Below are 17,500 nucleotides of genomic sequence, written 5' to 3' on the forward strand. Positions count from 1 at the left end.
GTACATTCTGTAAAGAGGTTGGTGACAAGAAGGGCATATGGCCATAGAATATCTGCCTCAAGGAATTCCATCTGACTCATGCAGGCATAGAGAACTGGACGTTAAAACTATGACGACGACGGTGATGATGATGAAGGTGATTCTTTGTTAGGTTGCTTTCTAACTGCTCTGATTTGATGGGGTTGCAAAGAACCAAGTCTTATTTCTAGTTTATCAGTCTCCACTGCAGTTACCAACTGACACTTTTTGAACTTGTATGAAAAGTGTGTATAGAAAACGAGATCCAACATGCCCTGATTGCTCTAGGATGGCCTCACTAACTATCAACAGATGAAACTGACAAACAAGTTTCGAAGACCTATGGGGTCACGCATTACTTTTTGGTTGGTTGCCTTCATAAAAGAGATCCGTTGGGGCAGAATTGATGAGGGTTACTTAACAACAGTATCAACCTGGTGTGTTTACTTTCACATATCCTGTTTTACTCTTCTTTTTATTTATATTATTTTATCATTGTTTAATTTTCTTTCTCCTCTTCTTCCAACCAGGAGCCATTATCAACGGAAGCAGCCTGAGGAGTTGGATGGCAGCCAACTATCTCAATTAGTCAATGAAGCAAACGAAAGGTAAAAATTAATTACTTCTTCATCTCCGTTCCTTGTGGTTCTAGTCAGATCATTGTTCTTTTGTTTGTTTTGTTTATTGTTTGTTTTGTGTTGAAGTAGACTAATACTAATACAGACCCATGGACTAATGTATATATATATATATATATATATATATATATATATACACACACACACATGTACACACACATTTACTGATGTAGGAAGGCAATTTAGGTGAAGGTAGATTAATTTAGATGTATTAATATGAACTGAGAAGTAAAGCAAGACAAGTGTATGTGGCTGGATTGTCAGGATGGTCATTGGCGACCGAGTTTCTAATAAAGGTCTTTACTAGAGAAGGAAAAGAAAGTAGTTTATAACAGTGGATTATATAGCAGTTAGGACTAATAATGGTTAAGATAGTAACACATGAAGAAAGAGGTGAATTTGTCTGTTTGTCATTCTGAGTGACAAAGGTAGAAAGATAGACACAGAAGCAGAGAGGAGGGAGCCAAATAAATAGAAATAGAAACATTGAAATTTCGTTTTGGGATTTGGTTTGCAAGATTCTTTATGTGAGTTCATGTGTTGAAGCATATTTTGTTGTGTCTGGGGAGAGTCATTCTCTTTTGGTGCCTTTATAATTTAACACACTCACCAGTAAAATTTCCACTTATTTCTCTTTTATTTTTCTAAAATTTCCATTACGTCTTGCAACCTTTTCAATAGTTTTGACTATTGAAAAAGTTGCAAGATGCAACGAAGATTTTAGGAAAATTAGTAAAAATTTAGAAATAATTTTACCGGTGAGTGTGTTAAATTATGAGGCACGAAAAGAGGATGACTCTCCCCAGACACAACCAAAACATTGAAACTTCTTTATGTAACACAAACTCCTCAATCGTGGCTTTGAGGGATGCACATGGCCCTCAAGCATCCTTTCAGTGTCCCCTGGCAGTCCTCCCTCTATAAATATGATAAACTTTTTTTTAATTGACTTGTGTTTTACTTTTTCTGGTATGGCTCCCTAAAAAAATACAGGTTTGGAATCTGACCTGGATATTAAAAAGGTTGAGAACCATTGTATTAGACTGTTGCTATGGTTTTGAAAAGTTAACAAATTAGGGGACAGCATTAGGTAATGTCTTTGGTTTAAGGGCTTTGGCTAGAAGAAGTTCAGAACATGGCTGACCCAGGAAAAACCCAGAAGGAATTCTGCTTCTTGCAAAATAATAATTGTGTGCTCAGATACTAATAAGTACAGGTGATAGTTTATGAGATTGTATGCTGAGGCGGCAGTATGTACAGGTAACACTGTACTCCATAGTAATGAAACTCACCAAAATCAACAAATGTGTAATGATGCAAGATGTGTTGGGTTTTCTATGTGGAGGCCCCTGGTTTCTACAGACAACAGACATGACTAAACTGATAGACATGTCAGGTATCAGACCTACAATCAAACATGATGCAACCATGACCAGCTTCTCTGTTTTTCCCTATATAGTCTATCTACTATATGTGTCCTTTCTTGTTCAAGACAGAATAGTTTGGCTGCTATGTCTTGCAGATCCGACAATCCTGTAGCAGCTCCTTCATTGACTCAGATGAATTACTCTGAGGTGGTCATGGTCTAAAACAAAGAACAGTGAGGAACAGAGGAGTAGAAGTGAAGTGAAGTGTTTGGACTGTATCTTAGGATGTTAATGTCATTCACACATGGCACTGCCTGACCATTCCATCTTGACATAATGTAGCAAATACTGATAGTGATGAGGAAGAGGGAGAGGTGAATTATGAAGCTCCGTTACTCCATTATCTTCATGTGATAGGATTAGATAGTAATTAATCATGTGTGATGACAAATTATCTTTAGAAGATGAAAAGGAGACACTTGGTGTACCATGGACATTGGTGATGCTATTGGTGTAACGACAAGCATAGATTCACTGGACATCAAATATATAAGACAAAAGGAACATAGCATGGAAGGCAGAAGAGAGGGGGTAGGGGTAAGGTGGAGTTGCTAAATAGGAGTCTAAGTTAAAGGAGTGAGGATGATTAGCTCTAACCATAGAATTAATGTTATAAGATTATTATTATTATTATTATTATTATTATTATTATTATTATTATTATTATTGAAGAAGGCGAGATGGCAGAATCATTAGCATGTTGGATGAAGTGCTTAGTAGTATTTCACTGTTGCTATGTTCTGAGTTCAAATTCCACCGAGGTCGACTTTACCTTTCTTCCTTTTGGGGTTGATAAATTAAGTACCAGTGAAACACTGGGGTTGATGTAATTGACTAGTCCCCTCCCCCAAAATCTTAGGCCTTGTGTCTTCAGTAGGAATCCTGTGACTAAGATGTAGCCTTCTGAACCATCTAAATGAGCAGCCCACTCAAAATTATGCTGAACCCCAAATGTGGCAGCCTCTCCAAATCATAGCAGCATGAGAAATGGACATTAAGTGATGGGGAGAATAATGTTGATATATGATATACACTGAAATGTGTAGATATATATTTGTCTCATATTTTCTATAGAAGACATTGTAACAACTAGTTTCACACTTGTGGTCATCATCAAAATGTTATATATATATATATATACATACACACACACAAACATTTGTAAATAGATCTATATATATATATATATATATATATATATATACACACACTTACACACAAGTATATATATATACACACTTACATACAAGTATATATATATATATGCACACATTTGTAAATGGATTTATATACACACACATATAGATCGATATATATACATACATACACATACACAAGTATATGTGTGTATGTGTATTTATATTTATATATATATATATATATATACACACACACACACACACACACACACACACACACACATATAGTGAAAAGGTCCAGTAAAAACATTTTTCCTACATGGTGAATTGTAGTAAAAAACATAAAAACAAACAAAATGTACAGAAATTTTATGTCGGACAAAATATATACATATATATATATTCACATTTTATGAAATAATATATTTACATAGTCTACCAGTTTCGCTTGTGCTAATCATGGCTAAAACTTTAGTGATAATGTTATAATTTCATGCTATCATAAGAAGTTTTCATTTCATGTTAGTAGGAGGAATATATATATAATGCAACATCTATCTATCTATCTATCTATCTATCTATCTATCTATCTATCTTATGATATTTGCTAGTCGTAGTGTTATGTGATAAATGTTTCTGTTTAACCTAAAATGTGTCTCACTTTCTTTGCTTCCTGCCTTCCATCTGCCTGGTGCAGAGAACTATGGAAACTAATCCGTTCCCATCAGGTCAGTGCTAATAACCTCACTGCTGCAGGAGCTGCACCACCGAATGTTGCAGCGGCAGCAGCAGCTGCTGCAACATTTGGACAGGTAGTAATTCTGGTCATCTTGCACTTGGCATATAAACACACATACACACATGCACCTATGCACAAGACACACACACACACACACACACACGTTTGCATACACGTATATGTACACACATGTATATATATATATATATATATATATATATATATATATATATATATATATATATATATATACACACAGATATATGTTGTAAATGTAATAAATAAAAAGGAAAAAGACAGCACAGGACAAGATATAACAAAAGTTTTCTTTGTCTAATACTTAAATGAAGGAAGGGAAGGAGCCCTAACTTTTGGGACATTAGTCCTTCATGAAATATATATGTACATGCACACACACATCCAAATAAATAAATTAATTAAATTTGACCCAAACTGAGAAGCTGGGATACACAAAAATATAATTTCCAGGCAAAAACCCAAATTGTTGCGTGGTGTAAAATAAAAACTTCATATCGCTTAAATGGTCAACTGAAGGACTGAAAAATATCTTCACAAAAAAAAAAGACCACTCCCAGAAATAGAAAATAAAATTAAAGACTTTCCTAAAAAGGCAAGAGCAGAAAAAGAAACTTGGATTGAAGGAAATATAAAGGTGAACCCTTTAAAATCTTTGGCAAATTTTCAAGATGTTCAGCTCTGGTTTAATACAGAATAAGAGGTCCTCATGCCAAGAAGATAATTCATGGACTGCAGACTCCAAAGCAGTATATGAAACATTGATGGACCAATTTAGAAGTACATTCTGAGTTCAGATTCTGCCGAAGTCGACTTTGCCTTTCATTCTTTTGAGGTCAATAAATTAAGTACCAGTTGCGTATTGGAGTCGATCTAATCGATTGGCCCCCTCCTCAAAAATTTCGGGCCTTGTGCCTAGAGTAGAAAAGAATTTAGAAGTGTTTTCACCTCGCCAGTAGGACATATGCAGATACGTACTGGTCTCTATAGACACCAGTAATTATTGATTACATCGGCATAAAGGAGGAAGATGTGATATCAATCATAGATGAGATGTTCCTAAACTGAAACCTGATGCCCTGAGGGCTTTCTAATAATTTGCTTAAAAATCATATGAACAGGCTTTAGCTTCACAACTCCAGATACTTTTTCAAGACTTCCTTACAAACAGGAAGCAGACCAGATGCCAAAACTAACAGGGTCTGTCACAAAGTCATGAGATAGGTCTTAACTGGATCAGTTATAGAATGATATGACAGAAAGTGTTACCTCAGCATAGCTGCAAAACTAGCAGAGAGGTGAGGGCACGTGACTTTTTTATAGTGGGGTGCAGTCAAGTAGCTACAACAAATGGTGCTTCTCTCTCAAAGGAAACTTTGATACTTTGACATATACATGTGTGTGAGTTCAAATTCCTCTGGGGTCCACTTTGCATTTCATTCCTCTTCCCTAATTCTTTCTCTCTCGAGAAGGAATTGGTTGGGTTCACACTTGGACATCAATTACCTTTGTCAGGCTTAAATTGTCCAAATCCTGGTGTTTTTCACAGTGCTGTACCTATTATTTCATAAGGAGTTAGAGGCCCAACACACACATATACACTCACCTACATATGTATATACACCCATATCAATATATATATTTATATATATATATATATATATATATATATATATGTGTGTATATACATATATACACACATTGGAATGCACATACGTGCATATATATATATATATATATATATATATATATATATATATATACATTTATATATACGTACATATACATACACACACATGAAGTAATGAGTGAAAAAAGAAGACAAAACAAGAGGGACAAGATTTAAAGTGTGTGTGTATACACGTGTGTGCATATGCATGTGTGTGTGTGTGTGTGTGTGTATATATATATATATATATATATATATATAAACACACATATATACACCCACATATATATGAATGCATATATATTTACATACATTTATGTGCATGTGTATGTATACACACACACACACACACACACCCCTAATGTCCTAGTACATCTATATATGCTTCTCTCTTTATTCCACTCTTTTAGCTGTTGTTGTTTTTATTATTTTTGCTCTCAATGTTGTAATATTCTTTTTTATGTGTTTCTCTCGTTTTCCTTGGCTCTTTCCACAACCAATCCCCCCACCCCGGCATGTCAATCTCACTCCCATTGCAACTATGCACATCATTTATGTCGCATTCTAATGCATGCATTGCTGCTTCCTCTCTCTTCTCTTCCCCATTTGCCAAACTTCAACAAATGCCGCAGCTGTCTCCAGCTCCGGCTCTCAAAGACCTTCTTTTATCTTTCATCTTTTACTTGTTTCACTTGTTGGATTGCAGCCATGCTGCAGCACCACCTTGATGGGTTTAGTTGAACAAACCAAACCCAGTTCTTTTTGTTTCAAGCCTGGTACTTATTCTATTGGTCTCTTTTGCTAAGATTCAGGGACATAAACAAACCTACACTGGTTGTCAACCAGTGGTAGGGGTCAAACACATACACATAGATACAATGGGCTTCTGTCAGCTTCTATCTACCAAATCCACTCACAAGGCTTTGGTCAATCTCAGCTTTAGCAGAAGACATACCCAAGATGCTACACACAGCAATTGAACCCAGAACTATGTGGTTGTGAAGCAAACTTCTTATGACACAGCCACATCTACCCTTAAAGGGAGATGCTTACAGCACCTTGGTTTCCCAACTAGTCACCCATCTAAGTACTAACAAGGCTCAACATTGCTTAACTTTGGTGATTGGACAAGAACTGGTGCAGTCAATGTGACATGGCCATTGTCAATATTTTGTCCTGATTTTCCAGTGCTCTCTTTTTTAATTGAATCTTCCACAAAGTTCTCACTGTTCCTCCATAATCTGTCTCCTAGTTAACCACCACTACAGGGCTCAGTTGTAAAAAGGTTTCCTATCCAAGGCTAATGCACTTGTTCACCCTATTCCCTCACCAAATTTGGCCCCTTGCACTCAGCTCATCAGTCCTTATCTTTCTTTTCTGATAAAGCTATTTTTTAAAAAATCAACTTCACCCCAAAGTGTTAGAAAGAGGTATAACATAAGCTGGATGGTCTTGGTAGGACTGTCTTTGAGTGCCCTGAAGAAGTACAGTTGTCTTTATGGTTGATGTAGGAGCATTGTGTAACTGAGGTGGGTTCCTTCGGATAGCAGAGCTGGAATTCAAAATCTCTCTGATGGACAACTGGGAGTAAAGTAGATATCTCCAATAGTATTATTATGTGTGACATCAGAAAATCATTCCTCTCAAAGTTATCAGAACAATTATTCCATGAGCAAGAGACCTGCATTAATAAAGGGGTTGAGTGGTGACACCTTTTTTGGCTGACACAACAGTGCAGTGAGTGACAGATTCAAATCCTATTGAGTCTGTAACCTACTTTTTTTTCTTCATCTACAGTCACTTCACTACCATCACTAAGAAAGGCATGTTCATCACAACTTCCCATTTCAGTCACTTTCTCTCTTGATGATTCTTGATATTTATGCATGTGTTTTATATTAAGATATCCTCGTTGGTGCTACTCTTTTGCAGCATTTTAGGTCAGTTTACCAAACATTTAGAACTTCTGTCCATAAATCCATGGGAATCATAGCAGAAAATGTCAGTGGCTTTTCTATCAAAACTTTGTGCTCCTTGAGGACAGAAAGCATTGTCAAGCAGTTTACTTCACAACCACCTGTTTCTAGGTTTGATCCTACTGCACAGCACCTTCTAGCAAACATTTTCTCTTTAACCTTGGGTTGACCAAAGCCTTGTGAGTAGAAATTTGGTAGATGGATTGTATGGAAGGACATTGGGTAGATTATCATCAGTTCAACATCTCCTGATATTGAACTCTTAACAAAAATAGTGGCAAATATTCACTGGTTGCAGCTGTTCTGTCAACCACCAAAAGTCAGACTGGACCTGCTAGTTCCGTCCATCCATCCAACCAGCCAGCCAGCCACACTACATACTGGTATCATTAAAAAGGTACCAGAATTTTCAATATTTTTTCTCAACAAAATATCTGTCATGGTTGTTGACTGAGCAAAAATTTGCATGTTACTTGCCAACCCCTTTAATGTCTGTATATTAGGGGGAAAATGCACACTGTAAAGTGGTTGACATTAAGAAGGGCAACCAGTCATAGAAATTATGCCAAAGCAGACTTGTGGCTCATCGTATCCTGCCCAACCCATGCCAGCATAGAAAACTAGCATTAAATGATGATGACGACCCCATCTTTGCTTTTTATTTCTATTAGAATTAGTATATCTTGGACTACATTACCTGATGTGTCCTTCCTTTTTATAGATGTTGCAGTATGATTTGACTGATGTTTCTAGCAGACCAAATAAAAGTGTAGAAACTCTTACATCCATTTCTAAACATCTTTAACGAAGGATTTTGACTTAATTATTAATTCTAATTAACTGTTATCGTTTATCTTTTTACTTGTTTCAATCATTTGACTGTGGCCACGCTGGGGCACCACCTTGGAGAATTATTAGTCAATGAATCGACACCACCCACTACCAGTCCTTTTTTTCTTTTAAAGCCTAATGCTTATTCTATCAGTCTCTTTTGCCAAACTGTTAAGTTATAGAGATGTCAACACATCAAGACTAGTTGTTAAGTGGTAGAGGGCAACACAGAGACACACACACTTTCTGTTTCTGTCTACTAAATTCACTCTGACGGCTTCAGTCAGCCTGAGGCTATAGTAGAAAACACTTGCCCAAGGTGCCATGCAGTGACACTGAACCGAGAACCATGTGGTTGAGAAACAAGCTTCTTACCAGACAGCCACACCTGTGTCAATTAATTGTTTTCCTTTTCTAAAATTATTGAAAAATATGAACTTTACATATTCAAAAGTAAATATTTTCTTCACTTCTTCATTTTAGCTTTTCATGTTTTTTTGGTTTTAATAATTATTTTTCTATTTTACATCAATATCCAATATTTATTGATTTTTTGCAATAGATTTTGAGCAGTTTTTTTTCCTCCCCTGTTATATAACCGCTTTGTATTGTTTCTGATTCTTCAGTTCACCATCCGACCTAAACAACGGAGAAGTCCAAACTGCCGACGGTGATGTAGTCGACGTTGATGTGAGTCCCTTGACGTCAGACATCGAGGGTCAGATAGAGGAACAGAAAGCCCATGTGTTAGCAACGTCTGAAGAGAGAGATCAAACTACAGCCAGTACCAGCACCAGCGCCACCAACACCAACACCACCTCCACGACAACTTGAAGGACTTGAGGTGACCTGTAAAGTCTGCAGTGTGTACATAACTTAATTGTAAACAAAAGAGAAAAAAAAAGAAGAAGAGGAAGAGGCGGAGGAAGAAGAAGAAGAGGCAGAGGAGGGGGGAGTAAGAGTGAAGAGGAAGAGCAAGAAAAAGAGATGAAGAAGAAACAGAAAGAAGAGTGAAATGATGAGGAAGACAACAATAAAAAGACAGAATTGATGACAAACGCAGTCAAATTCAGACAAGAATAAGATGATACACTCACATATATATGTGTGTGTATGTGTGTATATATGTATCTGTGTGTATATGCATGTCTGTGTGTATATGTGTTTTGTGTGCATGTATGCACACATACACATACACACACACACACACACACATATACACATTTATGCATATGAATACATACATACATACTTACATACACACTTGTACATAGCTACAGAAAATATAGCAACTGGTGAAGTTTGTTTTGGCCATTTACTTACACACAGGCACACACACACTATATATATATATATATATATATATATATATATATATACTCTCTCTCTCTCTGTTTTCCTCTCTTTCTCCCTCCCTGTTTCCTTCTCTGCCTTGCTTTCTCTCCTGCTTGTTCTGGATTTTGTCGTTCTTATTAGCTGTTTCGGCGGCAGAAACTGTAGCTATATTGGCAACAAATTAAACTACTTCAAAGCAAAACAAAAACAACAAGATCTAGTAATAATAACAATAATAATAATGATAATAATAATAATAATATGGCTACAACAAAAAAGAAAGGGAGAAAAAGCATCTTTGTAATGAGAAATGTAAGATAAACACGACATCCTGTCTCATAATTCACCATTTTTACATTTTATATGAGAGGCCCAGGGCATTATATAATAATAATAATAATATATGTGTATCAGTTGTGCTGGATTAAGATGTAAAACGAAGGGTCTCTGCAATGGGGAGACTTATGATAAATAAGGAATTCAACCAGTGGTAAAGGGCAAGGCGGAAGGGAGGGGTGAGGTAATTTCCTACCTCTCCCCACCCTCTCTTGCTTAACCCACCCCTCGCTCTCTGTCTCTTCATTTTCTGTTGTTTTTTTTCTTACTGAAGAAAAGGAAGAAAAATGGAAAAAAAAGACATTTCCCTGAAAAACTCACTTTTTGTTTTTTGTTTTTTTTTTTTATCCCAGTTTCCAAGAAGACTCAGTCATGTTTATAAGGTGTAATTATGGTGCTATGCAAACATAGCAACAAAGAACTTTTTTTTTTTTTTTTTTTGGTTTTTAAGCAACAACCATATTTCGGTGTGGGGTACAGGGGTGGGCAGGTGGGCAATTTTTTTGTTGTTGTTGTTATTATTATTGTTGTTGCTTGTTTGTTTTTTTTTATTAATATTATTAAATCATCACCACCGTCATCATCAGCATCATCATCACCCTGTTCGTTATTATTATATTTATTCTAATTGTATTTATCGCAAGGGTTTTCTTTGCCTTTCATCCTTACAGGGTTGATAAAATAAGCGCCATTACAATAACTGGGGGTCGCTGTCCCCACACTTTACAAAAAAGAGCCTTGTGCCTAGTCAAAAGGAATTATTATTATTATTATTATTATTATTATTATTATTATTATTATTATCATTATCATTTGGCATCAGGACACATCTACATTGAAATCTCTTTCAAAATGAATTCCATTTGAATAAAGAGGAAAAAAGAAAAATACACGAATGCAAAAAAAAGAAAGAAAAAAAAAGAGATGAAGAACATATTTTAAAATTTTTTTGCATTTTTTTATTGTCATTTTTTTTTTAATTCGTTTATTTATTTTTTCATGTTACTAATTAAATGATCAATTTGATAAACTAAACTTTCTAAAAAAAATTCACAAAATTTGTTACATACAAGAGACAGTTTGCATTTAAACACAGAACACAAGAAATGGAGACTGGCAAGTGTTGTTGTTTCCTCTCGCTATTATTACATATCATTCTTGTTGGCATTTTTTCCTCCCCCTTTTTGTACCTTGATGACAAGAAAAAAAAAAAGCCACAAATGTAAATTTGTTTATTTGAGTTAAAAAGGATGTCAATTACCAACTGACATCTTTATCCATCGGACAGAGAGAAAAAAAATCTAATTGCAAAAAAAGATGTTCTTAACAGATTAACATTTCATTGGCAAATCGATTTCAGATTGACTGGGTATTGAGCCAGAGAAATTGTGATGTTGTGTCATTCATACTTTCCCTTCCTACCAAGGATTAAATGGGACATGAGTGTAACATTCCTGAGTGTGGATTAAAGCTAGATTTTAGATTCGGATTATCAGAATCTAAGATTTAGTTTTAGTTATAATATGGATGATGATTAAATTGAATGACTTGCGAAGTGATTAATTAAAATGTTTAATTATAAAAATTAATTGACTCTGTGTTTCCTGGCAGTTATTGGAGCACTGCATTTCAGAAACAATCCTAGAGATCAAAGATGGTGGTTGATACAGAAATTATTGAGGGAGGTTATTCTAGAAGGAAATCTAAAAAAGACTTAGTATAGTTATTGAGGAAATAGTATTGAAATAATATTTGAAAATTGTTAAATGAAGTGACTGAGAAAATATTGGTTTGTTGTTAAATGATGGCATTGGTGTGACTTGATGAAATGCTCCTGCATGGGCAGTACTCTTGTGTAAGGTAATGCGTATAACTTCACTTCCTTCTATATAATTTACTCATTTTCTTCTATATAATCTTGTATTGATAAAATTTATCAGAAAAATATTCGAGCTTGCACCCTAGCTTCTATTCGTTGCTTAACTTGCCAGAAATAGCAGCCAAATCTTCCTCAAATTACATCCTTTTAAAAAACGTTGGATACATTGGATAATGTAGTCCTAGATACACTCTACCTTTAAACAGAAGAGTGATAGTATGTGGTTATAGATCTACTTGATTAAAGTTGATTTATGACTAATCAACAACCTGGGTGATTGGTTATAGACTGAAATTTATCAGAGTCTTTGGGCTAGGCATCTGGTTGGAGGATATCTTCTTCCCACCACCACATTCCAGTCTTGGAAGCCCCCATAAAGGGGTCATACTTACTGCCTTCCCTCTTCTCTAAAAGATAACTATAGAATCAGGTTAACTTTCTGAGTACCGAGGACATTCAACATGGAAAAGTTCTAATTAGATTTTGCATTTCCTAAACCCAGTCCATATTGTTTAATTACTGGAAAATATGGCAGTTAATTATACTAAATATCATATAATTAATGACCATATTTTCAGTAATTAAACAATATCTTTAAACAACAGTTTATAAATTAGATTTTTCCAAACAGAAACAGTAAAATATCTTTTTGCCATGTAATGGATTCTGTTTTAAAATTATCTGCTCTCAACATGTAATCTGATACTTTCTATGATCAGAAATAGCCTTGCTTATTATTGTTGTCATTACTATTATTATTATTATTATTATTATTATTATTATTTAAGACGGCAGGCTGGCAGATGCGTTACTGCGGCAGGCAAAATTCTGAGCACTTCAACTGTCTTTACATTTTGAGTTCAAATTCCATCAAGGTCAACTTTGCCTTTCATCCTTTCAGGGTTGAGAAAATAAGTACCAGTTACACACTGGGGATCAGTGTAATTGACTTAGTCCCCCCCACCCCACCAATCCGAAATTGCTGGCCTTGTGCCAAAATTTGAAACCATTATTATTATTATTGTTATTGTTATTATTATTATTATTATTATTATTAATTCGCTCTCAGAAGGTTGAAAGGCAAAGATAGTCTGAGCAGTTCGAAGCCCACCAAGAGTAAGAATGCTTTTAAAGCCTTCCAGGGTCGAAAAAACATAAAGAACCAGTTACATGCTGGGGGGGTTGATAAAAATCAGCTGTTCTCTTTCTGGCATGTTAGAAATTATCGCCATCATCATCATCATCATCATACTTATTATTATTATTATTATTATTATTATTATTATGTTTATGTTTAAAATAACCTTTCTGGAAATTATTTGAGCATGGCTAAAATACTAACTGCGTGAGTGTATGAGTGTATTTATTTATGCCTGTGTTTCAATTTGGATGGATGATGTTTAAAGCAGGAAGGATAACTTTTTCTTTTCCTTTTTTTTTTTTAAATTATTTTTTTCTTTCCATAATTGTACAGGTTAAAATGGCGTCTAGATCTGACACGTGCAAAAATACAGAAAAATATGGAGAAAAAAAAATTGAATGTGTAAGAGTTCTCTCCCTTGTAAAATTTTGTTATGAGAGTTACTTCCCTTACATTTGTTTCTTTTTATTTGCTAAAATTTCATGTTTATTACATATTTTTTCATTCTTTTTTTTGTGTAATTTAAAAATTGAATTTATTTGAACACTTTCACCTAATGTTGTACACATTCACTTCAGTCGGATCAATAATTTTAGATATTGTTTTAAATCAATGAGTCATAATTCAGTATGGCCTTTCCCCCCATCGTTTTTGCAGTAATTATAAACAATGAGAACAAAGATTATTATTATTATTATTATTATTGTTGTTATTATCATTATCATTATTAAGGCGGCGGGAAAAATGCTTAGCGTGTGAGTGTCGAACAAAATGCGCTTTGGATATTTATTCTGGCACTTTATGCCCTCAATTCAAATCTCACAGAAATCAACTTTGCCTTTCATTCTTTTGCGGGGTAAAATGAAATAAAGTACCAGTCAAGTACAGAGGTCGATAGTTTTTGTCTTAGCACGACAAGTGAAATTCCACTGAGGTCAACTTTGCTTTTCGTCCTTTCAGGGTTGAAAAAATAAGTACCAGTTGAACACTGGTGTCGATGTAATCGACTAATCCCCCCCCACACACACACACACAAATTTCAGGCCGTGTGCCTATAGTAGAAAGGATTATTATTATTATCATTATTATTATTATTAGCATTATTATTATTATTATAGACGTCACACAGTATACAATATCGTAAGGTTGTTGACTGAAGTGGGCTAGCACTATTCGTCAAGTTACAACAAGGACCTCAGACAGACAGTACTTTATGCAGTATGCATGTAGTTCCAAGTAATGCTGACTTTTGCAATACACCTAGATTGTAGGGTATTATTATTATTATTATTATTATTATTACAGCAGAGGAACTAACTAAAATAAAAATACCTTGTATTTAGTTACATCCCTTTACTTTCAAATATTATTGATGTTGCTTTCTATCATATAGAAGAATGGAGAATTATATATCTTCAAAATGTATTTATTAAAGAATTTTTCTCATTAAATTCCAATCCAATACATGTTTCTACTGGACAAGTATCCTTTGATGAAAATAATTCTTTGATAAACAAATTTTCTTTACGATGTCTTCATGATAGACTCTGTCTGCTCTACAAAATCCAATGAAGCAAACTCAGGAAATACCTATTGGGTGGGGTACTGTGTAATTATTTATCACAAACGATTGCATGTTCCTTATTCAATGTGCTTAGCCAAATCTGGATTATATCAGAGTGCTAATAAGGTACTTGCCTGGATTCCAAATTCCTATTCTTTTACATTATGTATGAATGTGTGTGTGTGTGTGTGTGTGTGTGTGTGTGTGTGTGTATGTGTGTGTGTGCGTGTGTATGTATGTACGTATCTATGTACACACACACACACACACACACATAGGGATATCAAATACCATACAACATGCACCGTTTGATTTATTACAGTTATCTCTGCCCCTAAGGGATGTTTCACAATTACTACTTTCGCCAAGTAAATCAATTACGCCCTCTCCCAGATTCCAGCCTTGTGCTGTTCTGTGGGGTGTTGACATCATCATCACTATTATCATTATCATAGCTCTGTTATCGTTTATTATGATGATGATGATGATGATGATGATAGTACAGTGTTTCATAACTTGATAATGTTTCACTTGACAAAACATTTTTCTGAAATGATCATCATTCCTTATTTGACAGACCTAAAGCGACATCTTTATAAAAACATTTTGTGGGTGCATGTATCATGGGGGTGGAGGTGAGATGTTTATATGTGTGTGTGTGAATATTTATGTCTGTATATGTATATATATTCATATATATGTGTGTATATATCTGAGTGCATGTGCATCAGAAGAATGAGATTAAAAGATACTCTCTCTCTCTCTCTCTCTCTATATATATATATATATATATATATATATATATATATATATATATATATATATATATATATATAAATATATATATATATATATATATATATATATATAAATATATATATATATATATATATATATATATATATATATATATAAATATATATATATATATATATATATATATATATATATATATATATATATATATATATATAAATATATATATATATATATATATATATATATATATATATATATATAAATATATATATATATATATATATATATAAATATATATATATATATATATATATATATATATATAAATATATATATATATATATATATATATATATATATATATATATATATATATATATATATATATATATATATATACATATATATATATATATATATATATATATATATATATATATATATATATATATATATTTGTTGTCTTACCAACATTGTAAATAACATTTTTGTCAAATTCTCTGCTTTGTTTTACTTTTTTAAGGATATTTATCTTCTATCTCTAATTTAGACATCTATTTCACATAAATGTGCAAACATAAGCATACAAATACACACATATTTATATATATATATATATATATATATATATATGCATTTGTGCATATATGTGTATGTATGTGTACACACACAGAGGTTTTGTGTGAGTTTGTGCCAAGCTTCTGCTATTATACTTTTGCCGTTTCCCTGCCATTTTTCCAATCATTATCAGCCAATTCTCTATCTGCCACTTCTCAATGCATGTCACAACAACCCACCAATGACATTCAAATTCTAAATCAAACCTAAATATTCACGGGAGACTATCTATCCATGCATGGTTTCAGTGCTTTCATTGTTATACAATTTACGGTGAATAACAAAATGAATTCACCGATTAAATCCAATACATATATCACAGATGCAAACATATATATATATATATATATATATATAAAATATACAGTCACATACACATTATACACATACTATACTCTGAAAGAAAGAGAGAGAAAAAGAAAGAAAAAATGTGATGAACAATATTCAAAAATCAGAATAACAACAATGTGTAATTTAACCATTATAGATAATTACTCTATACATATACTTCTGTATTGAGTACATTTCTTCTTTTTTATAAATTTCAAACACATCGTTCATGTGTATGTGAGTGTGTGTTTGTAATATGCGTGTGTTTATTTTCCCAATTAATTTTTTATGTACACGTACATAATTAAAAGCCAATCAAAGCTGAACTGAAATGACCCAATTATATTCCCAAACAACTCCTATAACTTTCTCTATTCCACTCAACCATTTTCTCGGGGGTATTCCTCTGATGCAAAGCCCTTTTCTTATTCCCAGCAACGCCTTCAGTCTTTACCATTTTTACTTCTTCCAAACACTTGAAGAATCCATTCAGTTGCACTAATTCTAAAAAAAGAAAATATTAAACTTTAGAGAAATGAAAGAAGAGATATTAAACAAACAGATCTGTTTTTTTATGAAGATATCATTTAAGCTTGATAAATTGTTTGTTGTTTTTTGTGGTTACCTTTTTTTTTAAATTTAGATATCTTCCTAGTTTTAAATGTGGAAAACCATTTTGTTATAAACTCAATTCTGAGACCAACAGCAAAGTTCACACACATCGTTTCTGGGTATTCATTTCCTCTACAGGTGGGTGTGAATGCGTGTGTTTAGCGTGCGTACTTTTGTGTGAATGTGTGTGTGTTTGTGTGTTTAGCTTCCATGCTTCTGTGTGTGTATATGTGTGTGTATCTAGTTTGCATACTCTTGTGTAAATGTGTGTTCATGTGTATGTGAATGTATGTATGTTTGACTTGCATGCTATTGAGTGTGTGTGTGTGCGTGTGTGTGTGTGTGTGTGTGTGTGTGTGTGTGTGTGTGGCAGGATATCAGCCTAGCATAATCTTCCATTACAATAAAGCAATTTCTCGTTTCAAATTTATGTAATATGCTCATTATGTTTAG

General features: G+C 33.7%; 1 protein-coding gene across 26 annotated transcripts in view; it reads left to right on the forward strand.

Annotated features, from left to right (window-relative positions):
• The window catches only part of LOC106883622 (calmodulin-binding transcription activator 2), an 859,097-nt gene extending 849,640 nt beyond the window's left edge, over positions 1-9,457 (forward strand). For 11 of the 26 annotated variants that reach the window (XM_089342567.1, XM_089342573.1, XM_089342569.1 and 8 more), the window contains 2 exons: positions 549-626; positions 9,100-9,457. In XM_089342567.1, coding sequence (XP_089198693.1) covers positions 549-626; positions 9,100-9,307 — 286 coding nt within the window. In that variant the 3' untranslated portion in view covers positions 9,308-9,457. Of the gene's footprint in view, positions 1-548; positions 627-3,919; positions 4,035-9,099 lie in introns of all 26 variants that reach the window. The other 15 variants (XM_089342578.1, XM_089342583.1, XM_089342580.1 and 12 more) reach the window with 2 other exon arrangements.
• Positions 9,458-17,500: the final 8,043 nt, after the last annotated feature.

This window comes from Octopus bimaculoides, chromosome 26 (genome assembly GCF_046866305.1).
Source record: "Octopus bimaculoides isolate indiv1 chromosome 26, ASM4686630v1, whole genome shotgun sequence".
In the NCBI taxonomy this organism is placed as follows: domain Eukaryota; kingdom Metazoa; phylum Mollusca; class Cephalopoda; order Octopoda; family Octopodidae; genus Octopus; species Octopus bimaculoides.